This window comes from Balaenoptera borealis (genome assembly GCF_965194805.1).
Source record: "Balaenoptera borealis genome assembly, chromosome: 6".
NCBI lineage: Eukaryota > Metazoa > Chordata > Mammalia > Artiodactyla > Balaenopteridae > Balaenoptera > Balaenoptera borealis.
The window spans coordinates 18,712,837-18,733,689 of NC_138863.1; the positions used below are offsets into that span (position 1 = coordinate 18,712,837).

General features: G+C 41.7%; 1 protein-coding gene across 1 annotated transcript in view; it reads right to left on the bottom strand.

The window, feature by feature from the left end:
- CYP27A1 (cytochrome P450 family 27 subfamily A member 1) overlaps window positions 1-19,123 on the bottom strand; it is a 45,992-nt gene extending 26,869 nt beyond the window's left edge. Inside the window, exon 1 of the mRNA XM_082396579.1 lies at window positions 18,231-19,123. Coding sequence (XP_082252705.1) covers window positions 18,231-18,500 — 270 coding nt within the window. The 5' untranslated portion in view covers window positions 18,501-19,123. The remainder of the gene's footprint in view (window positions 1-18,230) is intronic.
- Between the last annotated feature and the right edge of the window lie 1,730 nt (window positions 19,124-20,853).

Genomic DNA, 20,853 nt, shown 5'->3' on the forward strand with positions numbered 1-20,853 from the left:
ACAGCTGTAGGTTACGATAAAGACTTTTCTCCTTTACCAAATTCTAGTCAGGCTCCTCAGCCCTCTTCTCAACGGAGCCCCAACATTGGCCGTTCTTTTGTTGTTGTTTGTTTTTTGTTTTTTTATAGTTTGTACTTAGTTTCAGAACTTTTTTTTTTTTTTAACATCTTTATTGGAGTATAATTGCTTTACAATGGTGAGTTAGTTTCTGCTTTATAACAAAGTGAATCAGCTATACATATGCATATATCCCCATATCTCCTCCCTCTTGCATCTCCCTCCCACCCTCCCTATCCCACCCCTCTAGGTGGTCACAAAGCACCGAGTTGATCTCCCTTTGCTATGTGGCTGCTTCCCACTAGCTATCTATTTTACATTTGGTAGTGTATATATGTCCATGCCACCCTCTCACTTCATCCCAGCTTACCCTTCCCTCTCCCCGTGTCCTCAAGTCCATCTCTACATCTGTGTCTTTATTCCTGTCCTGCCCTTAGGTTCTTCAGAACCATGTTTTTTTTTTTTTTTTAGATTCCATATATATGTGTTAGCATATGGTATTTGTTTTTCTCTTTCTGACTTACTTCACTCTGTATGACAGACTCTAGGTCCATCCACCTCACTACAAATAACTCAATTTCGTTTCTTTTTATGGCTGAGTAATATTCCATTGTATATATGTGCCACATCTTCTTTATCCATTCATCTGTCGACGGACACTTAGGTTGCTTCCACGTCCTGGTTATTGTAAATAGAGCTGCAGTGAACATTGTGGTACATGACTCTTTTTGAATTATGGTTTTCTCAGGGTATATGCCCAGTAGTGGGATTGCTGGGTCATATGGTAGTTCTATTTTTAGTTTTTGAAGGAACCTCCATACTGTTCTCCATAGTGGCTGTATCAATTTACATTCCCACCAACAGTGCAAGAGGGTTCCCTTTTCTCCACACCCTCTCCAGCATTTATGGTTTGTAGATTTTTTGATGGTGGTCACTCTGGTGTGAGGTGATACCTCATTGTAGTTTTGATTTGCATTTCTCTAATGATTAGTGATGTTGAGCATCCTTTCATGTATTTGTTGGCAATCTGTATATCTTCTTTGGAGAAATGTCTATTTAGGTCTTCTGCGCATTTTTGGATTGGGTTGTTTGTTTTTTGGATATTGAGCTGCATGAGCTGCTTGTAAATTTTGGGGATTAATCCTTTGTCAGTTGCTTCACTTGCAAATATTGTCTCCCATTCTGAGGGTTGTCTTTTGGTCTTGTTTATGGTTTCCTTTGCTGTGCAAAAGCTTTTAAGTTTCATTAGGTCCCATTTGTTTATTTTTGTTTTTATTTCCATTTCTCTAGGAGGTGGGTCAAAAAGGATCTTGCTGTGATTTTATGTCATAGAGCGTTCTGCCTACGTTTTCCTCTAAGAGTTTTATAGTGTCTGGCCTTACATTTAGGTATTTAATCCATTTTGAGTTTATTTTTGTGTATGGTGTTAGGGAGTATTCTAATTTCATTCTTTTACATGTAGCTGTCCAGTTTTCCCAGCACCACTTATTGACAAGGCTGTCTTTTCTCCATTGTATATTCTTGCCTCCTTTATCAAAAATAAGGTGACCATATGTGCATGGGTTTATCTCTGGGCTTTCTATCCTGTTCCATTGATCTGTATCTCTGTTTTTGTGCCAGTACCATATTGTCTTGATTACTGTAGCTTTGCAGTATAGTCTGAAGTCAGGGAGGCTGATTCCTCCAGCTCCGTTTTTCTTTCTCAAGATTGCTTTGGCTATTCGGGGTCTTTTGTGTTTCCATACAAATTGTAAAATTTTTTGTTCTAGTTCTGTGAAAAATGCCATTGATAGTTTGATAGGGATTGCACTGAATCTGTAGATTGCTTTGGGTAGTATAGTCATTTTCACAATGTTGATTCTTCCAATCCAAGAACATGGTATATCTCTCCATCTGTTTGTATCATCTTTAGTTTCTTTCATCAGTGTCTTATAGTTTTCTGCATACAGGTCTTTTGTCTCCTTAGGTAGGTTTATTCCTAGGTATTTTATTCTTTTTGTTGCACCAACATTGGCCTTTAAAGACTTGAACACACTAACATAGTTTCTAACAGCTCAAAGTCACATCCCTAGAGTGACCTTCATCCCTAGGATGAAACCCTCCTTAAAGTGCCTACTTGAGAAAACTCAAGGCTGCCAAGGAATGTCCTGTTTGTTCCAGCCATCATCTGAAGATAGGGCCCCTGTCTCCCAGTCTCTGTGGAAGGGTGGGAGCCTAACTTTGATAAGATAAGCACCAGTTAGCAAACCCAAATGAGTTTCACATGGACCAACCCTCACCCCAATTCCTGCTTTTTGTCATTTTTCACTTCCCTGACTCTTTTCAAGCCCCTGCCATCCCACACCTGACTCCCTCACTCTCCCTTTAAAACGCCAGTCACCTCTGCACAAATTGGAAAGGAGTTACTCTCTTTCCCCTACTGTCAGTAGTTCCTGAACAAAATCTGTTTTCACCACTTTAACTAATGCCCAACTGTGCTTATCTTTGACAGTTGTGTGGACCTTAAGAACTCAAAATATAACACTGAGCCAAAAAGTGGAAACAATGCAAATATCATCAGCAGATGGATGGATGAACAAAGTGGGGTATATCCTTATAATGCAATATTATTCATCCATTAAAAAGGAATAAAGTACTGACACATGTACAACATGGATGAACCTTGAAAGCATCATGCTAAGTAAAAGAAGCCTTTCACAATAGATTACATATTGAATGAGTCCACTTATATGAAATGTCCATAACAAGCAAATCCATAGAGACAGAAAGTAGATTAGTGGTTGCCAGGGCCTGATGAGGGAATGGGGAGCAGGGAGTTCCTGCCAAAGAGTATGAGGTTTCTTTCTGGGGTGATTAAAATATTCTAAAATTGATGTGGTGATGGCTGCACAACTCTGTGAATATACTAAAAACCACTTAATTGTTCAATGGGTGAGTTGTATGGTATGTGATTATATCTCAATAAAGTTGTTACAAGAAAAAAAACATTAAAATCATCCAAAAATCTCCCCTCAAAAAAATTGATACTGCATTGCGATGTTCTCTTCTCCTACTTAGAGGCCTGTTTGGTTTACTGATAGTGGGTTCCTTAAGGAGGCTCTCAGCACAGAAAAACAACACTAAAACAGCAAGTAAATAGTCCTGAGGACAAAAGTGAACTCACAAATACTAAGTACTGTTTTGCCAGTGTCGACAAACCTGGCACGAAAAGCTGGCAGCCATCAGGTAGATAAACAGAAGGAGAGATGTAACTTCAAGCACAGGCCTCTCTTTTGCCTACACTGACCAATGCCAGAAAGAAGGCATCATTCAGGGTCAAAGGTAAAGAGGAATCCAGCTGGCACAGCCATGACTCAGCGCTGTCCAAGTGTCAACAGGAGTTTAGCCCTAACCCCCTCACACAAGTGGAATTTACATTTCCAAGTGACAGAGGGTGCTAAATAACTAACAGCATTCCCAAGTTCTCCTTGCTCTGAACCTTGTCTTGAATGCTCTTCTCTAAGATCAGACCAAGCCAGTGGCACCATTTGAACTCATGATGAGCAGAATTACTTGTATTTTTTATTATGAAGATTTTAATGTGGATAATTAAAGAAAATAACATTATAAACACCCATGTACCCTCCCTCCAGAATTAAGAACTGTTAATATCTGTCATATTTGCTTCAAATCTTTTTAAAAAATGAAAACATTTCATAAAATAGATAGCTAGTGGGAAGCAGCCGCATAGCACAGGGAGATCAGCTCAGTGTTTTGTGACCACCTAGAGGGGTGGGATAAGGAGGGTGGGAGGGAGACGCAAGAGGGAGGGGATATGGGGATATATGTATATGTATAGCTGATTCAGTTTGTTATAAAGCAGAAACTAATACATCATTGTAAATCATTTATACTCCAATAAAGATGTTAAAAAAAAATATGTCAACAAAAAAAAAAAAGAAAAGAAAACATTTCAGATTCAAAGTCCTCTTCTTATCTTTCCCTATGCCTTCCCTCCCCACAGCAACCACTATCTTGAATTTGAAATATGCTCTTTCTGTCAATATTTATATAATTTTACCACATCACAATGATAGCCCATATTATTTTCACGTGGTTGTTAATTTATAGAAATAGTATTCTACAGTACATATCATTCTATACTCAACTTTGGTTCTGAGTTCTAATTTTTTTATTGAAGTACAGTTGATTTACACTGTTCTGTTAGTTTCTGGTGTACAGCAAAGTGATTCAGTTATATATAATAACTCAGATTCTTTTCTCATATAGGTTATTACAAGATATTGAATATAGTTCCCTGTGCTATACAGTAGGTCCCTGCTGTTTACCTATTTTATATATAATAGTGTATATCTCTTAATCCCAAACTTCTAATTTATCCCTCCCCCTGCCAAGTTCTATATTGAGATATAAAAAGTTTGTGCGTTCATTATGACTATGGCATAGTGTTCCATTGTATGAATATGTCACAATCTATTTATCCTGCTGATGGGCATTTAACATATTTCTGAATTTTTGGTTTTACAAACAAAGTCGCAAAAAAAATTTTTTTGTGCATGTGTGCAGCCATTACTTCAATATTTATAAAAATGTCTGCTTTTATGCAAGACAGAAGCACTGTCATAAAGTTACAAAGATATGTACCAGATAGGTGGACAGTAAGAATTTTCCTCTGATTTTGTACCAGAGAGAAACAATGGGCTGAAAGTAGAGGCAGATCTAAGGGTAATCCAAGAAAAGGCCTTGCCTGGGACGCCCTCAGAGAGGCTGTTAGGAAAACAGAAGCAGCGCCCCCAACCCGCACCCCTCACACACCCAGAGGCAAACCTCAGTAAGCTGTGCACCTTTGCTTGCAAGCTGGGATGGTCTGGAGTGGAACAATGAGAGTATTCAAGAACAAGGAGAAGATGACCAGCAATGGACGCACAGCTAAAAAGAGGATGCAGACGCAGAAGTGGACATCAAAAGTAAGGACCCAGAGCCAAACAGGGGTACAAGAGGAAAGGCCATCAGAAGATCTCAAAATATTATGCTGTACCAGGAAGCACTAGGTCAGCCATGCTTTATCTCTTGCTCTCCATTCTTTTGTTGTTGTTTTTTAAATTGTAAAAGGCAATATATATGTACACTGTTAAAATGCAAAGGGTACAAAAAGACCCAAAAGATGGTGAACTATGCCTGGGCAGGATGAAGCCAGAGGAAACTCTGGTGGAGGTCCGTAGCAGTCTTGCAATATAAAGTAAGTCTTGGGTCTTCCCTGGTGGCGCAGTGGTTAAGAATCCACCTGCCAATGCAGGGGACACGGGTTCGAGCTCTGGTCCAGGAAGACCCCACATGCCGCAGAGCAACTAAGTCCATGTGCCACAACTACTGAGCCTGCGCTCTAGAGCCTGCAAGCCACAACTACTGAGACCGCGTGTCACAACTGCTGAAGCCCACGTGGCTAGAGCCCGTGCTCTGCAACAAGAGAAGCTACCGCAATGAGAAGCCTGCGCACCGCAACGAAGAGTAGAGCCCGCTCACCACAACTAGAGAAAGCCCTCGTGCAGCAATGAAGACCCAAAGCAGCCAAAAATAAATAAATAAATGTATTTTTTAAAAAAAGTAAGTCTTCCTCCTAACTCTCATCTCCAGACTCCAAGACCCCTACAGAGAGGCAACCATCATTACCAATTTCTTGTGTGTCCTCCCAGGGATATTTTATGCACATACAAATATATATATATATGAATATACCCCTCACACTTTTTATCCACAAATGATGGCATATTATATAGTTTTGCACCTTACTTTCTTCCCATCTCTTACCAAGCAATTCATATTAATACACATAGATCTGCCCCTTTTATTTTTAATGGTTGCATAAAATTCCATTGTATGAATGTACTGTAATTTATTTAATTAGTTCCCTACCGGGATATGTAAGTCATTCTAACATTTCCCAATCAGAAATATTGCTATCTTGAAAAGTGTGTAATATTTCTTTGACCACAAATTTTATCCGTAAGATAAAAATTCTGGCAGTGCATTTGCTAAGTCGGTATGACTCACACTTTATACCTTAATACCTAGTTTCAAATTTCCCACCCCTGAGGCTTTAAAGAGCTACATTATATTCCACCAGAGTCTCAAGGACAATCTGTAAACATCTGCCAGATGAGACTGTAAAACACTCAAGCCAAGTCAAGGTAACTGGAGGATAATCTCTGGAAGGCTTGATGGTAACATGAGTACTGGGAAAGAAAATCCAGCTAATCAATGGTATTAGCCAAACTGAAGAAAGAATGTGTTAACAGGATGGGAGTGGCCATTACAAAACCCAGAAGTAGGAGCCAAAGGGCAAAAATAGGCAGCATTTATCTCTGAAGAGAGAGAGATACTTAATCTAATGGACAGGAACCAGAGAAGCACATTCAACCAGGTTTCTCCAAGGCCTAGATGAAATTTTTTTCCATACAATTCTACTGCTTTAGTTCTGGGGTCCCTGCACACCAAGCAGTCCGCTAATGTAGTTACTAATTTCTCTCCCTAGGTACGTGGATTCTAGGAAGAGGTTAGGTGTATTAAAGAGGGCCACATATTTTTTGACATCTCTCCCATTAATAGTTCAGGTCTACATCTTCTTCTCTAGAATCTGGGTGGGCTCTGTAACTGCTTTGATGTGTAGAATACAGCAGGAATGATGCTATGCCAGTTTCCAGAACCAGGCTTTAAGAAACTGGCAACTTCCACTTTCTGTCTCTTGGAATATTCATTCTGGGGGAAACCAGCACCCTGTAAGAAGTCTGACTATGCAGAGACCCCCATGCTGCGAGGAAGCCCAGGTTAGTCGTGTGGGGAAAGAAATAGCCATTCTGGCCAAACCAGCCCAGGCATCCAACATGCAATTGAAGAAGCCATTTTGGAAATTCCAGCCCCAGCAGATGTGACATGGAGAAAAGCTAAGGAAGCCAGCCAAAAACCAGACCTGAGGCCCAAACATATGGCCCCACTTGAGCCATCCCAGCCATCTTCAGCCATTCAAACTAAAGCCCCACTCCACTGTGAAGCAGAGATAAGCCATTTTTGATGTGTACTGCCCAAATTCCTGACTCACAAAATCATGAGTATAACAAAATGTTGTTTTAAGCCACTGTGTTTTGGGATAGTTTGTTAGGTAGGAATAACTAGAATAGAGGGCTTCTATGTGATGGGGTATAAGATCCCTGGGAGGGCTAACTTTTGTAAATAAATACTCCAATCCACAATTTGTTTCTGTGTGTTTGACCAATATGGGTCAGTCCCCAATAGTCTACCCATGCTGAATGAACTGACAAAATTTAGTTTCTGAACCTAGAAAGCTAAGACCTGATGGGCCAGCTTGAGCAATCTGCCCACCTCCCTCACTGTCCCTTTTTCACTCTATCTTATGTCAAACAACTCAGATCAGGGAGCTGAGAAGAATCTCACAAAGAAGTTTACCACTAGATGTAGCTACTGCTCAGTATCACTCATAGCCCTTTGACTGGTACATGAAATGTATTCATTCATCAAACGTTGTCAAAAACCTCCCCTGTATCCAGAACTGTGCCTGATGCTGGGGGACACAGAGCTGGGAAAGACATAGGCCCTCAGAGGTTCACAGCCCAATCTCTAAGCTACATAAACAGGCAATGGTAAGAAACGTGTGCCCTTAAATATGTGACAGACTTAAAGGGAGAAATAGATAACAATATAATAATAGTAGGAGACTTTAATACCCCACTTCATCATCCACACAGAAAATCAATACAGAAACATTGGCCTTAAATGACACATTAAACCAGATGAACCTAACCGACATATACAGAATATTCTACCCAAAAGCAACAGAATACATTCTTTTCAAGCACGCATGGAACATTCTCCAGGATACATCAAATGTTAGGCCACAAAACAAAACTTAATAAATTTAAGAAGACTGAAATCCAATCAGGCATCTTTTCCCACACAATTGTACGAAACTAGAAATCAACTGCAAGGACTTCCCTGGTGGCGCAGTGGTTAAGAATCCACCTGCCAATGCAGGGGATACAGGTTTGAGCCCTGGTCTGGGAAGATCCCACATGCCATGGAGCAACTAAGCCCGTGTGCCACAACTGCTGAGCCTGCACTCTAGAGCCCACGAGCCACAACTACTGAGCCCGTGTGCCACAACTACTGAAGCCCGTGCGCCTAGAGCCCATGCTCTGCAACAAGAGAAGCCACCATAATGAGAAGCCTGTGCACTGCAACGAAGAGTAGCCCCCACTTGTTGCAACCAGAGAAAGCCCATGCGCAGCAACAAAGACCCAATGCAGCCAGAAATAATTTAATTAATTAATTAATTTTAAAAAAGAAATCAACTGCAAGAAGAAATCTGGAAAATTCACAGATATGTGGAGATTAAACAACATGCTACTGAACAACCACTAGGTCAAAGAAGAAATCAAAAGAGAAATTAAAAAAAAAAACTAAAGATGAATGAAAATGGAAAACACAACATAGCAAAACTTAAAGTGAGGGGTGCCTGGAAAAAGGAGGCTGGGGCCTCAAACGTCTGCTTGAGAAATTTAAAGCTGATTCCTCAGGACCTGTAGGGATTCCTGAGCAGGGGAGCAATTAATCAAACATGCTTTTAGGGGCACTGACATGGCATTGTGCATGGATAGACTGTCAGGGCAGATCAAGCAGTAAGGGAGATCAAGCAGGAGGGAACATGCAGACACCATCCCTTCCCAGAGTCTCTATGGGGCTGCTCATGCTGCCAGCCGAACTGCAGACAAGCAAGGAGGCTGACCTGGTGGTGGAGCTGCTGGAGCTACTGGAGCTGCTGGAGCTGGAAAAGATATCCTCTGCGCTGGGCAGAAAAAGCCCACCAGGTTCAGAAGGTCACGGATCATCTGGCCTTTGATGCTGATGTCCAGTGGAGGGTGGGAATGGAGGCTTCAGGGAAAGGATGCAAAGAATGGCAAAAGCCAAAACTTATGGGAAGCAGCAAAAGTAGTTCCAAGAAGGAAGTTCACAGCAATAAATGCCTACATTAAGAAACAAGAAAGATTAAAAAAAATAAGAAAGAGAGAGAGAGAAAGATCTCGAATAACCTAACTTTACACCTCAAGGAACTAGAAAAAGGAGGACAAATTAACCTCAAAGTTAGTAGAAGGAACCATAAACAAGACAAAAAGACAACCCTCAGAATGGGAGAAAATATTTGCAAATGAAGCAACTGACAAAGGCTTAATCTCCAAAATACACACGCAGCTCATGCAGCTCAATATCAAAAAAAAAAAACACCCCAATCAAAAAATGGCTGGAAGACCTAAATAGACATTTCTCCAAAGAAAACATACAGATGGGCAACAAACACATGAAAAGATGCTCAACATCACTAATTATTAGAGAAATGCAAATCAAAACTACAATGAGGTATCGCTTCACACTGGTCAGAATGGCCGTCATCAAAAAATCTACAAACAACAAATGCTGGAGAGTGTGTGGAGAAAAGGGAACCCTCTTACACTGTTGGTGGGAATGTAAATTCATACAGCCACTATGGAGAACAGTATGGAGGTTCCTTAAAAAACTAAAAATAGAATTACCATATGACCCAGCAATCCTACTACTGGGCATATACCCTGAGAAAACCATAATTCAAAAAGACACATGCACCCCAATGTTCATTGCAGCACTATTTACAATAGCCAGGACATGGAAGCAACCTAAATGCCCATCAACAGAGGAATGGATAAAGAAGATATGGTACATATATACAATGGAATGTTACTCAGCCAGAAAAAGGAATGAAATTGGGTCATTTGCAGAGACGTGGATGGACCTAGAGTCTCTCATACAGAGTGGAGTAAGTCAGAAAGAGAAAAACAAATATCGTATATTAATGCATATATGTGGACTCTAGAAAAATAGTATAGATAATTTTATTTGCAAAGCAGAAAGAGGGACACAGACGTAGAGAACAAAAGTATGGATACCAAGGGAGAAAGGGCTGGGGGATGAATTGGGAGATTGGGATTGACAAATATACACTATTGATACTATGTATAAAACAGATAACTAATGAGAACATACTGTTTAGCACAGGGAACTCTGCTCAGTGCTCTGTGGTGACCTAAATGGGAAGGAAATCCAAAAAAGAGGGGATATATGTATATGTATAGCTGATTCACTTTGCTGTACAGCAGAAACTAACATAGCATTGTAAAACAAATATATTCCAATAAAAATTAATTTTAAAAAGTTAGTAGAAGGAAGGAAATAACAAAGATCTGAGCAGAAATAAATTAGAGACTAAAAAGACAATAGAAAAGATCACTGAAACTAAGAGATGGCTTTTTAAAAAGCTAAACAAAATAAACAAACCTTTAGCTAGACTCACCAAGAAAAAAAGAGGACTCAGATAAATAAAATCAGAAATGAAAGAGGAGACATTACAACTGATACCACAGAAACACAAAGGATCACAAGAGACTATTGTGAACAATTATATGCCAACAAATTGAACAACCTACAAGAAATGGATAAATTCCTAGAAACATACATTGTACCAAGACTGAAGCATGAAGAAACAGAAAATCTGAACAGATCAATTATTAGTATAAAGACTGAATCAGTCACCAACAAAAAAAAAATCAAACCTCCCAACAAACAAAAGTCAAAGACCAGACGGCTTCACTGGTGAATTCTACCAAATATATTAAAGAAGAATTAATACTAAACTTTCTCAAACTCTTCCAAAAAGAAAAAAAGAAAAAGAAGGGGAGGGGACAATTCCAAACCCATTTTATGAGGCTGGAATTTCCCTAATACTAAAACCAGACAAGGACAGTACAAGAAAAGAAAATACAGGCCAATATCCCTGATGAACATAAATGAAAAAAATCTTCAATAAAATATTAGCAAACCAAATTCAACAATACATAAAAAACCACAAACAAACAAACAAACAAAAAAACCATTCATCATGATCAAGAGGAATTCATTCCAGGGATGAAAGGATGGTTCAACAACTGCAAATCAATCAATGTAATACAACATATTAGCAAAATGAAGGATAAAAATCATAAGATCATATCAATAGATCCAGAAAAAGCATTTGACAAAATTCCACATCCATTTATGACAAAAACTCTCATAAAACTGGGTATAGGGGCTTCCCTGGTGGTGCAGTGGTTAAGAATCCACCTGTTAATGCAGGGGTCATGGGTTCGAGCCCTGGTCCGGGAAGGTCCCACATGCCGTGGAGCAACTAAGCCCGTGTGCCACAACTACTGAGCCTGCGCTCTAGAGCCCACGAGCCACAACTACTGAAGCCCGCGTGCCTAGAGCCCGTGCTCCGCAACAAGAGAAGCCACCACAATGAGAAGCCCACACACTGCAACAAAGAGTAGCCCCTGCTCACTGCAACTAGAGAAAGCCCACTTGCAGCAACAAAGACCCAATGCAGCCATAAATAAATATGTTTAAAAACACCCCAAAAACTGGGTATAGAGAGAATGAACCTTAACATAATAAAGGCCATATATGACAAACCCATAGCTAACATCATAGTCAATGTTGAAAAGCTGAAGGCTTTTCCTGTAAGATCAGGAAAAAGACAAGGATGGCCACTCTTGCCATTTTTATTCAACATAGTATTGGTAGTCCTAGACAGAGCAATTAGGTCAGGAAAAAAAAAAAAAGCATCCAAATCAGAAAAGAAGAGGTAAAACTATCACTATTTGCAGATGACATGATACTATATATCAAAAACCCTAAAGACTCCACCAAAACAACTGTTAGAACTAATAAATGAATTCAGTAAACTTGCAGGATACAAAATCAAAATACAAAAATCGGTTTATTTCTATTCACTAATAACAAACTATCAGAAAGAGAAATTAAGAAAACACTCCCATTTACGACTGTATCAAAAAGAATAAAATGCCCAGGAATAAATTTAACCAAAGAGATAAAAGACCTGTACACTGAAAACTATGACATTGAAGAAAGAAATTAAAGAAGACACAAATAAATGGGAAGATACTCCATGTTCATGGATGGGAAGAATTACTATTGTTAAAATGTCCATACTACCCAAAGCAATCTACAGATTCAATGCAATTCCTACTAAAATTCCAATGGCATTTTTCACAGAAATAAATAAACAATCCTAAAATTTGTATGGAACTGCAAATGACCCCGAATAGCCAAAGCAATCTTGAGAAAGGAGAACAAAGCTGGAGGCATCATGTTTCCTGATTTCAATCTACATTACAAAGCTATAGTAATCAAAACAGTATGGTATTGGCATAAACACACACATATAGATCAGAATAGAAAGAAATAGAAAGATCAGAAATAAACCCACACATATATGGTAAATTAATTTATGACAAGGGAGCAAAGAATATATAATGGAGAAAGGACAGCCTCTTCAATAAATGGTATTGGGAAAACTGGATAGCCACATGCAAAAGAATGAAATAGGATTACTATCTTACACCATACACAAAAATTAACTCAAAATGGATGAAAGACTTGAACTTAAGATCTGAAACCATAAAAACCCCAGAAGAAAATATAGGTGGTAAACTCCTTGACATCAGTCTTGATGATGATTTTTTGAATTTGACACCAAAAGCAAAGGTAACAAAAGCAAAAATAAACAAGCAGGACTACATTAAACTAAATAGCTTCTGCACAGCAAAGGAGACCATCAACAAAATGAAAAGACAACCTACTAAATGGGAGTAAATATTTGTAAATCATATATCTGATAAGGGTTAATATCCAAAATATATGAAGAACTCATATAACTCAATAGCAAAACAAACAAAATCCAATTAAAATACGGGCAGAGGATCTGATTTGACATTTTTCCAGAGAAGACATACAGATGACCAACAGGTAAATGAAAAGGTACTCAACATCACTAGTCACCAGGGAAGTGCAAATCAAAACTACAATGAGATATCACCTTGCACGATAGAATGGCTAAAAGACAAAAAAATAAGAGTTGGCAAGGATGTAGAGAAAAGGGAACCCTCGTGCAGTGTTGGTGGGAATGTAAACTGGTGCAGCTACAATGGAAAACAGTATGGCGGTTTCTCAAAAAATTAAAAATAGAACTACCATATGATCTCACAGTCCCACTTCTGAGTATTTATCCAAAGAAAATGAAAACACTAAACTCAAAAAGATAAATGGACCCTCATGTTCACTGCAGCAGTATTTACAATAGCCAAGGCATGGAAGCATGGAAGCAACCTAAGCGTCCATCAATGGATGAACGTATAAAGAAAATGCGATGCGCGCACACACACATCCAGAAATATTATTCAGCTATAAAAAAGAAGGAAATCCTGCCATTTACAACAACATGGATGGACCCTGAGGAAATTATGCTAAGTGAAATAAGTCAGACAGAGAAAAACAAATACTGAATGATCTCATGTGTATGTGGAATCTAAAAATTAAACAAACCAAAACAAAACTCATACATACGGAGAACCGATTGGTGGTTGCCAGAGATGGGCATGGAAGGAGGGCAAAATGCATGAAGGTGGTCAAAAAGTACAAACTTCCAGTTATAAAATAAATAAGTGGGCGTTACAAGATTACATCCTGGGATGTAATGCACAGCATGGTGACTATAACAACACTGTATTGTATATTTGGAAGTTACTAAAAGAGTAAATCTTAAAAGTTCTCATCACAAGAAAAAAAAATTTTGTAACTATATATAAAAAAAAGAGGGGCTTCCCTGGTGGCACAGTGGTTGAGAATCTGCCTGCCAATGCAGGGGACACGGGTTCGAGCCCTGGTCTGGGAAGATCCCACATGCCGCGGAGCGACTAGGCCCGTGAGCCACAGTTGCTGAGCCTGCGCGTCTGGAGCCTGTGCTCCGCAACAAGAGAGGTCGCGATAGTGAGAGGCCCGCGCACCGCGGTGAAGAGTGGCCCCCACTTGCCGCAACAAGAGAAGGCCCTCGCACAGAAACGAAGACCCAACACAGCCATAAATAAAAATAAATATATAAATAAAACAAAAAAAAAGAAACATGATACATGAAATGACAAATATGTACAGGAAGCATTAGGGAGACACAGGAGGGGTCACCAACCCAGGTAGTCCACAATGAGAGCTACAGAATAGACAGCTGATCTCATCATTCTCAGGGTCAACATCTTTGAAAGATATCACTTTGTCACATAAATTTACATATAAATTTAACATATGTTCACATTTCACTTTTTCAGCACTCTTGTCATTATTTTAGTTAGAAAAGAGAAAGGAACGGGTATTTATGGACTAGCAAGGCTTTCACATGTCCCAATTCCCACTCCAACCCCTTAAAGTCCTACAATGCTTCCCTAAGCTGATTTTATTAATTTTATGTGTGATATGCAGTTTTTGACAACTGAGGGTGCAGGAGACATTATGGTCAGCTGCCCTTATATCAATTCCTGTTCTCCTCCTTGTGCGGCAGCCGCCTGTTTAGGTGGCAGGGCCCCCAACCCCAGCTTTAGGAGTAAGCCTGCATGAGTCTAAGCTAGAGTACACCTATGGCCACTATGATGGGTTCAGGAATGGGCAATTAACCCAGCCCAGTCAACTAAGTTCTGTGAGACAGCAGAACCAAGAGAACTGCAGAACAGAACTGTGGCTTTGATGGTCTCGTGAATCACTAGAGCAAACTATACCTGAAGGGCACACAACTATTAGACTTTTCCATTATAGGAACCAATAAAGCTGCTTTATAGTTTAAGCCGGTGAGAGTGGCAACAAAATGGATTTGAACTGATACAAAGTGGGTCACTGGAAGCATCCTCTTTCTCAATAGGGGTATTAACTGGCTTTTATAGATGTGCAGCACTCCGCTGTTTACTAACTCACACCAGCCACATGTAGTGGGAAGGGCTAATATATTTCCCATGGAGTAGCCCAGGTTCATGTGATTCCAGATCTTTGGGATACAAAGGCCGGAGCCAGGAGGCTCTGCAAAATTCTAGTCCGGCCTCTCCTTTAAAAGTCCACACAGGGGGACTTCCCTGGAGGCGAAGTGGTTAAAAATCCGCCTGCCAGTGCAGGAGACACGGGTTCGAGCCCTGGTTCGGGAAGATCCCACGTGCCGCAGAGCAACTAAGCCCATGTGCCACAACTACTAAGCCCACGTGCTACAACTACTGAAGCCCACAGGCCTAGAGCCCGTGCTCTGCAACAAGAGAAGCCACCGCAATGAGAAGCCCACGCACCACAACGAAGAGTAGCCCCCGCTTGCCACAACTAGAGAAAGCCCGAGAGCAGCAACGAAGACCCAATGCAGCCAAAAATAAATTGATTTCAAAAAATAAAATAAAATAAAAGGCCAAACAGGGACTTCCCTGGTAGTCCAATGGTTAGGACTCCGTGCTCACAATGCAGGGGGCCCGGGTTCCACCCCTGGTCAGGGAACTAGATCCCACGTGCCACAACTAAAAGAGCCCACATGGCCACAACTAAAAAGATCCCGTATGCCGCAATGAAGATCCCAACGAAGATCCCGTGATCCTGTGTGCTGCAGCTAAGACCCGGCACAGCCAAATAAATAAATAAATAAAAAATTTTTTTTTAATGAAAAATAAATAAATGGTCACACACTCCTGGCTTTCTCCTGCTTCCTCCTCCACTTCCTAGGGCAGTCGAGAATTTCTTGGTAGTTACTGCTGCAGAGATAGTCCTGAGCAAAACTTCCCAATAAACTTTCCCTGAAAAATGGTGAGAAATCCTTAGTCCCCACCCTTGGGGCATTCACTGGGCTGCTCACATTTCTAGAGGTTAAATCAAGCAGGGGAAGCTTTCAGGACTCTGGTTTCTTGGTTTACTTGGTTTCTTGGAGCTGAGCACACAGGGAATAATTTTTTTTAACCATCTCCAAGTGCCTTGTGACCTGTCCACCATGCCTCAGAAACATGAACCCAACAGAGAAGACCCCAGGGGAGATGGCAGCAGCCCAGGCAGGTGCAGAGAAACTGTGTTCAGTCTGGACCTTCAAACCCTCACAGTCATTTTCTCCCTCATCATTAACTCCCAGTCCAACTTTCCCTGGGGGGTGGCTCAGATAATGCCATACCCTTTGTCACCCGAGGCCCTCTCTGCCTCTCATGTCCAATCCATCCTACTGTACACACCATAACCTGGACAGTGTCCCTTGGAGGCCATCTTCACCCCATGCCTGCTCAATAGCTCACCATGGCTCCTCAGAAGAACCAGGGCCCTTAGTCTGGTCTTCAATATCCTCCTCAAAGGCCTGTCGTATCCCAAGTCCCCACAGCTCCTCCTCATTTTTTACTACTGCCCAGCACAGCCACCTGGTGACCAGTCTGTTCATCAGCCCAGCCCAAGGCCTGTCTACTCCTGTCAATCACTGACAACCACACATGTGCCTGGATGGCACACTCGAATCAAAGGTCCCACTCCTCCCCCAGCCCTGGACTGGCTTCTCCTCCCAGGGCACTCAAGCTTTCTTTCTGAAATTAGCTGTTTGCTGATTTGTTTACTCCCTTGTTCCCCCTCTTCCCCAAAGGAGCATTTAACCCCCATGTGGGTATTGGCCACATCTCACCGAAGCTCAGCTCTTGGAAAAATGCCTGGGGCAGAGTGGTGCGTTAATATTTGTTAATAGTAATCAGAAAGACAAATCCCACATGAATCTCTTCAGTTCACTTCCTAAAACCTCTCCAACTTAACCAACATTGGATTTTCCAGTCTCTGTCCATTGACAGTGGGCGATCCATCCATCCCTGCCTCATATCAGTGTTCCACTGGATAAAACCTTCTTACTGGACATTGATTTCTTAATAACAAAAATGTACCTTTTCCTTAATGTCTATGATTTTGCTTTCACTCTCTGAGCAATGACATCTTTTTCTCCATTAAGGGGAAATTTACCCTGCAAATCGCAAAACCTCTGTAATCCTCCAGAAGCCATTTCCTCTGGAAGAAGTCTGTGGTAACTGATATCACCATAGATATCACCACAGATAAATAGTGGTTCTATAACATCTGGCAGCTTATACACTTGCATGTGCTATTCTATTACCAAGACAGCTCCCTTCTCTCCCAACCTCTGTCCACTTTATTTTTTTTAATGTTTGAAATATTAATTTTATTAAGAAAGCATTTGATAGTTGTGTTAGATCATATCATCAATCACTTCATTTTTAAATGATGTGGCCTGAGGATACAATTAAAATATGGACTTTTCATTGATTCAACAAATATTTGAGCATCTACAAGTGCCAGGCTTGGAGATACAGGCCAAACAGGAGGATCCCTGCTTTCACAGGGCTTACATTCTTACAGGAGGGCAATATTAAAGAAATGTTTATATTTCTTATAAACATATAACACAGGGACTTCCCTGGTGGCGCAGTGGTTGAGAATCTGCCTGCCAATGCAGGGGACAGGGGTTCGAGCCCTGGTTCGGTAAGATCCCACGTGCCGCGGAGCAACTAAGCCCGTGCGCCACAACTACGGAGCCTGCGCTCTAGAGCCCATGCTCCGCAACAAGAGAAGCCACTGCAATGAGAAGCCCCCACTCGCCACAACTAGAGAAAGCCTGCGTACAGCAACGAAGACCCAATGCAGCCAAAAATAAATAAATTAAAAATAAATAAATTTTAAAAAACATATAACACAGAGGAAGTGACAGAGAAAGAAGATGGTGCTTTACAAGAGCACATTAACAGGTGTCTAACCCAGCCCAGGGAAATCACAGAGACAAAAACAAGTGTTTAAGTAGAAGGGTGAAGACAACAGTTCACGCAGAGGGAACCTCCTAGACCCTAAGGCGGGGGAAGGACTTTCTAGGCTTAAGGAATTGGAAGAAGTCTAGAATGGGTGGAGTACCCAGTGTGAAAAGAGGAGTCAAGGAGATGAGACTGAATCTCAACCTCTGTCCACTTTAAACCTAGCCTCCCAAATCACCTCTAGCCCAGTGCCCTCCTGCTTCATACCACCCCTTGACCTGTTCATTTCAGTTCATAGCCCCTACAGATTTCCAGTGTATGACCACAGCCCCACTCGGTCCCGAGCTAAACGTGTCCTTCACTTTTTGTCCAACGTCTCCCCATCCCCAACTTCTCTGTCCGGATGCGCACCACATCCCTTGGTCGCGAGGCCCCCCGCTCGGTTACCTGGAGCTGGTGCAAGTGCAGAACGTAGCCTTGCACCAACAGCTGGAATAAGAGACGCAGCCGCCCTGGCCCTGAAAGCTCCTCCAGGCTCCGCAGCCTCCGATCGCCAGGCCCGGTTCCGGGAGCCTCGGCTGCCTGGGCCGCAGGGAGGGCGCTGGGGATTGCGGCCTTGGCTCTGGCCCCGTGGGAGCCGAGGGCAGGGAGAGCCACCCGCGTCCCCAGCAGCGCCCACCGCAGCCTTGCGCAGCCCAGCGCACCCATACGATTCATGGCTCGCGCCGCCACGCCTTTGGATCGCGAGTGCAGAGCGCCTGGAACTTGCCCAGAGACAAAACAGTAGGGGCGGGTTCAAGGGTACCGGTAGCCCAGGGCGGGCTGGACGAAGGCTGACCAGGCCCCTTACTGCTCACTTTTCCTCGCGGTCTTCAGTCCCTCCAAATAGGACCTAAGGGACTCGCAGAAGTCACCCTTTCCAACTGTAAGCCTCCTGGCTCGGGGAGGGGCCGGACAACGCCAAGCCAGAAGATGCACGGGGGACTTAGAGGAGACCCACAGAGCGCTGACGATGGCCGCCTCTTCCGCGACTCCCCCACCTCGCACTTCCGCGAACTCTCGAGGAGAACTTGAAGCTCGCTTGGTCTCAATTCCCGGCAGGAGGGCGGCAAAGTTCTCGGCAGCCCGGGAGCCTTCCAAGACGGGGAGGCCGGTTCGCCACCCCAGAGCGCCAGCGTCTCAGCTGTCCTCACTTCCCGGAGGGACCAGGAACCGGCTGTTGAGATTAAACCGGCCGCTGGCTTTTCCTGATAGCCTCCAGGGTTGATCCCGGAGTCTGAGGGCTGAGCGAGGAAAGAGCAAAAAATCCCCCTGAGCAAAAAAGCAAAGAGCAAAAACACCGACCCTGTCTCCAGGGTAATCTGATTCCTGGAGGGAGGAAGCCAAACAAACAAATTAAATATTAGGGTTTTTTAAAAATGCAGTTCTACCCCTCTCCCTCCCCACCACCCACATACTCCCTGGTCTGCTGAGGCAGGATTTCTCAAACTGCAGGTTGAGACCAGATTTAGTGAATGTGACCAAAATTATCTTTTAATAAGATAGAAAAGAACAAAATAGTACAGAAAATATTGCAAGAAGGAAAAGTATTATTTCATGAATTCTTTGTTTCATATATGTATATTCAAAGTACAAGTTTCAAAAAGTTAAAAACATGACTCATACACAAATAAAATAAACACGAGCTCAAAGCTTATTCAACCCATTAGAGGTAGAACCAGTAGGATCATAAAGCTTTTTCTAAGACCATTTGAAGAATTGGTTATTTACAGGCAGCCAGAGGCAGAAAAGGCATGTTAAGTTCAAGGGGCAACAATTAGACTGACAGCTGATGTAGCTAGGTGTGGATTTCTTTTTATTTATCCCCTTAGGGGTCATAGAGTTTCTTGACTCTGTGACTGAATATCTTTCGTTAGTTTTGGAAGTTTTCGGATATTCAAACATTCCTTTTACCCCATTTATTTTTCTTCTCTCCTAGGACTTCAAATTATATATATGTTAGACTTTCTGACTGTATCCTCCCTGTCTCTTACCCCCTCTTCTGTATTGTTCTATCATTTTGTCTCTTCTAGCTCATTAATTCTCTATTCAGCTGTGTCTGATGTTAAATCTATCCATTGAATTTTAAGTTTCTGTTATTGTATTTCTCAGTTTTTCAACTTTAGTTTTTTTCAAATCTATGTCCTTTTAAAAATATTTCTAGTTTTATGCCAAAATTCTTAACGTTATTTTTTAAATTTTTTAAAAAATAAATTTATTTATTTTTTGGCTGCGTTGGGTCTTCGTTGCTGTGCACAGGCTTTCTCTAGTTGTGGCAGGGGGGGGGGCTACTCTTCGTTGCGGTGCACGGGCTTCTCTTGTTGTGGAGCACGGGCTCTAGGCACATGGGCTTCGGTAGTTGCAGCACACGGGCTCAGTAGTTGTGGCTCACGGGCTTAGTTGCTCCACTGGCATGTGGGATCTTCTCAGACCAGGGCTTGAACCTGTGTCCCCTGCATTGGCAGGCGGATTCTTAACCACTGCTCCACCAGGGAAGCCCAATGTTATTTTTTATTATACCCTTTAATTTTGTAAGCATAGTTGTTTTAAGGATTATGACCAATAACTCCAATACATGGAATCTATGTGGAACGATTTCTATTGTCCATTATTTCTGGTGGTTTTGTGCATAGTGCCATGTTTCTTCCTGGGCCTTGCTTCTTTTGATTGTGTGCCAGAAAATGTATTCATTAAGTTTCTAGTGGAACAAATTTGAAGTTTAGGATGATTTCATATTCCCTGTGGAAGATTTACTTTTATTTCTGACAGTTGCCTAAAGGCACCCACAATCCAAAATCACCATAATTCAGTTTTAGGGAATGAGACGCTTTGAAGCTGAACTGCAGTCCTTTAGAAGGCTAGTCTATTTCCAGTCCTTAATCCTTTTGGGTCCCAACCCAAAGTTTGGGTATAAGAGATTACGGACTCCAGCTATTCTTCACACAGCCCTGTGAGACTAAACCACTCAACTTCTCAGCTTCCTTTTCTGAAAATGGGAAATGCTACTAATAGAAAAATGGTACCTAATGCC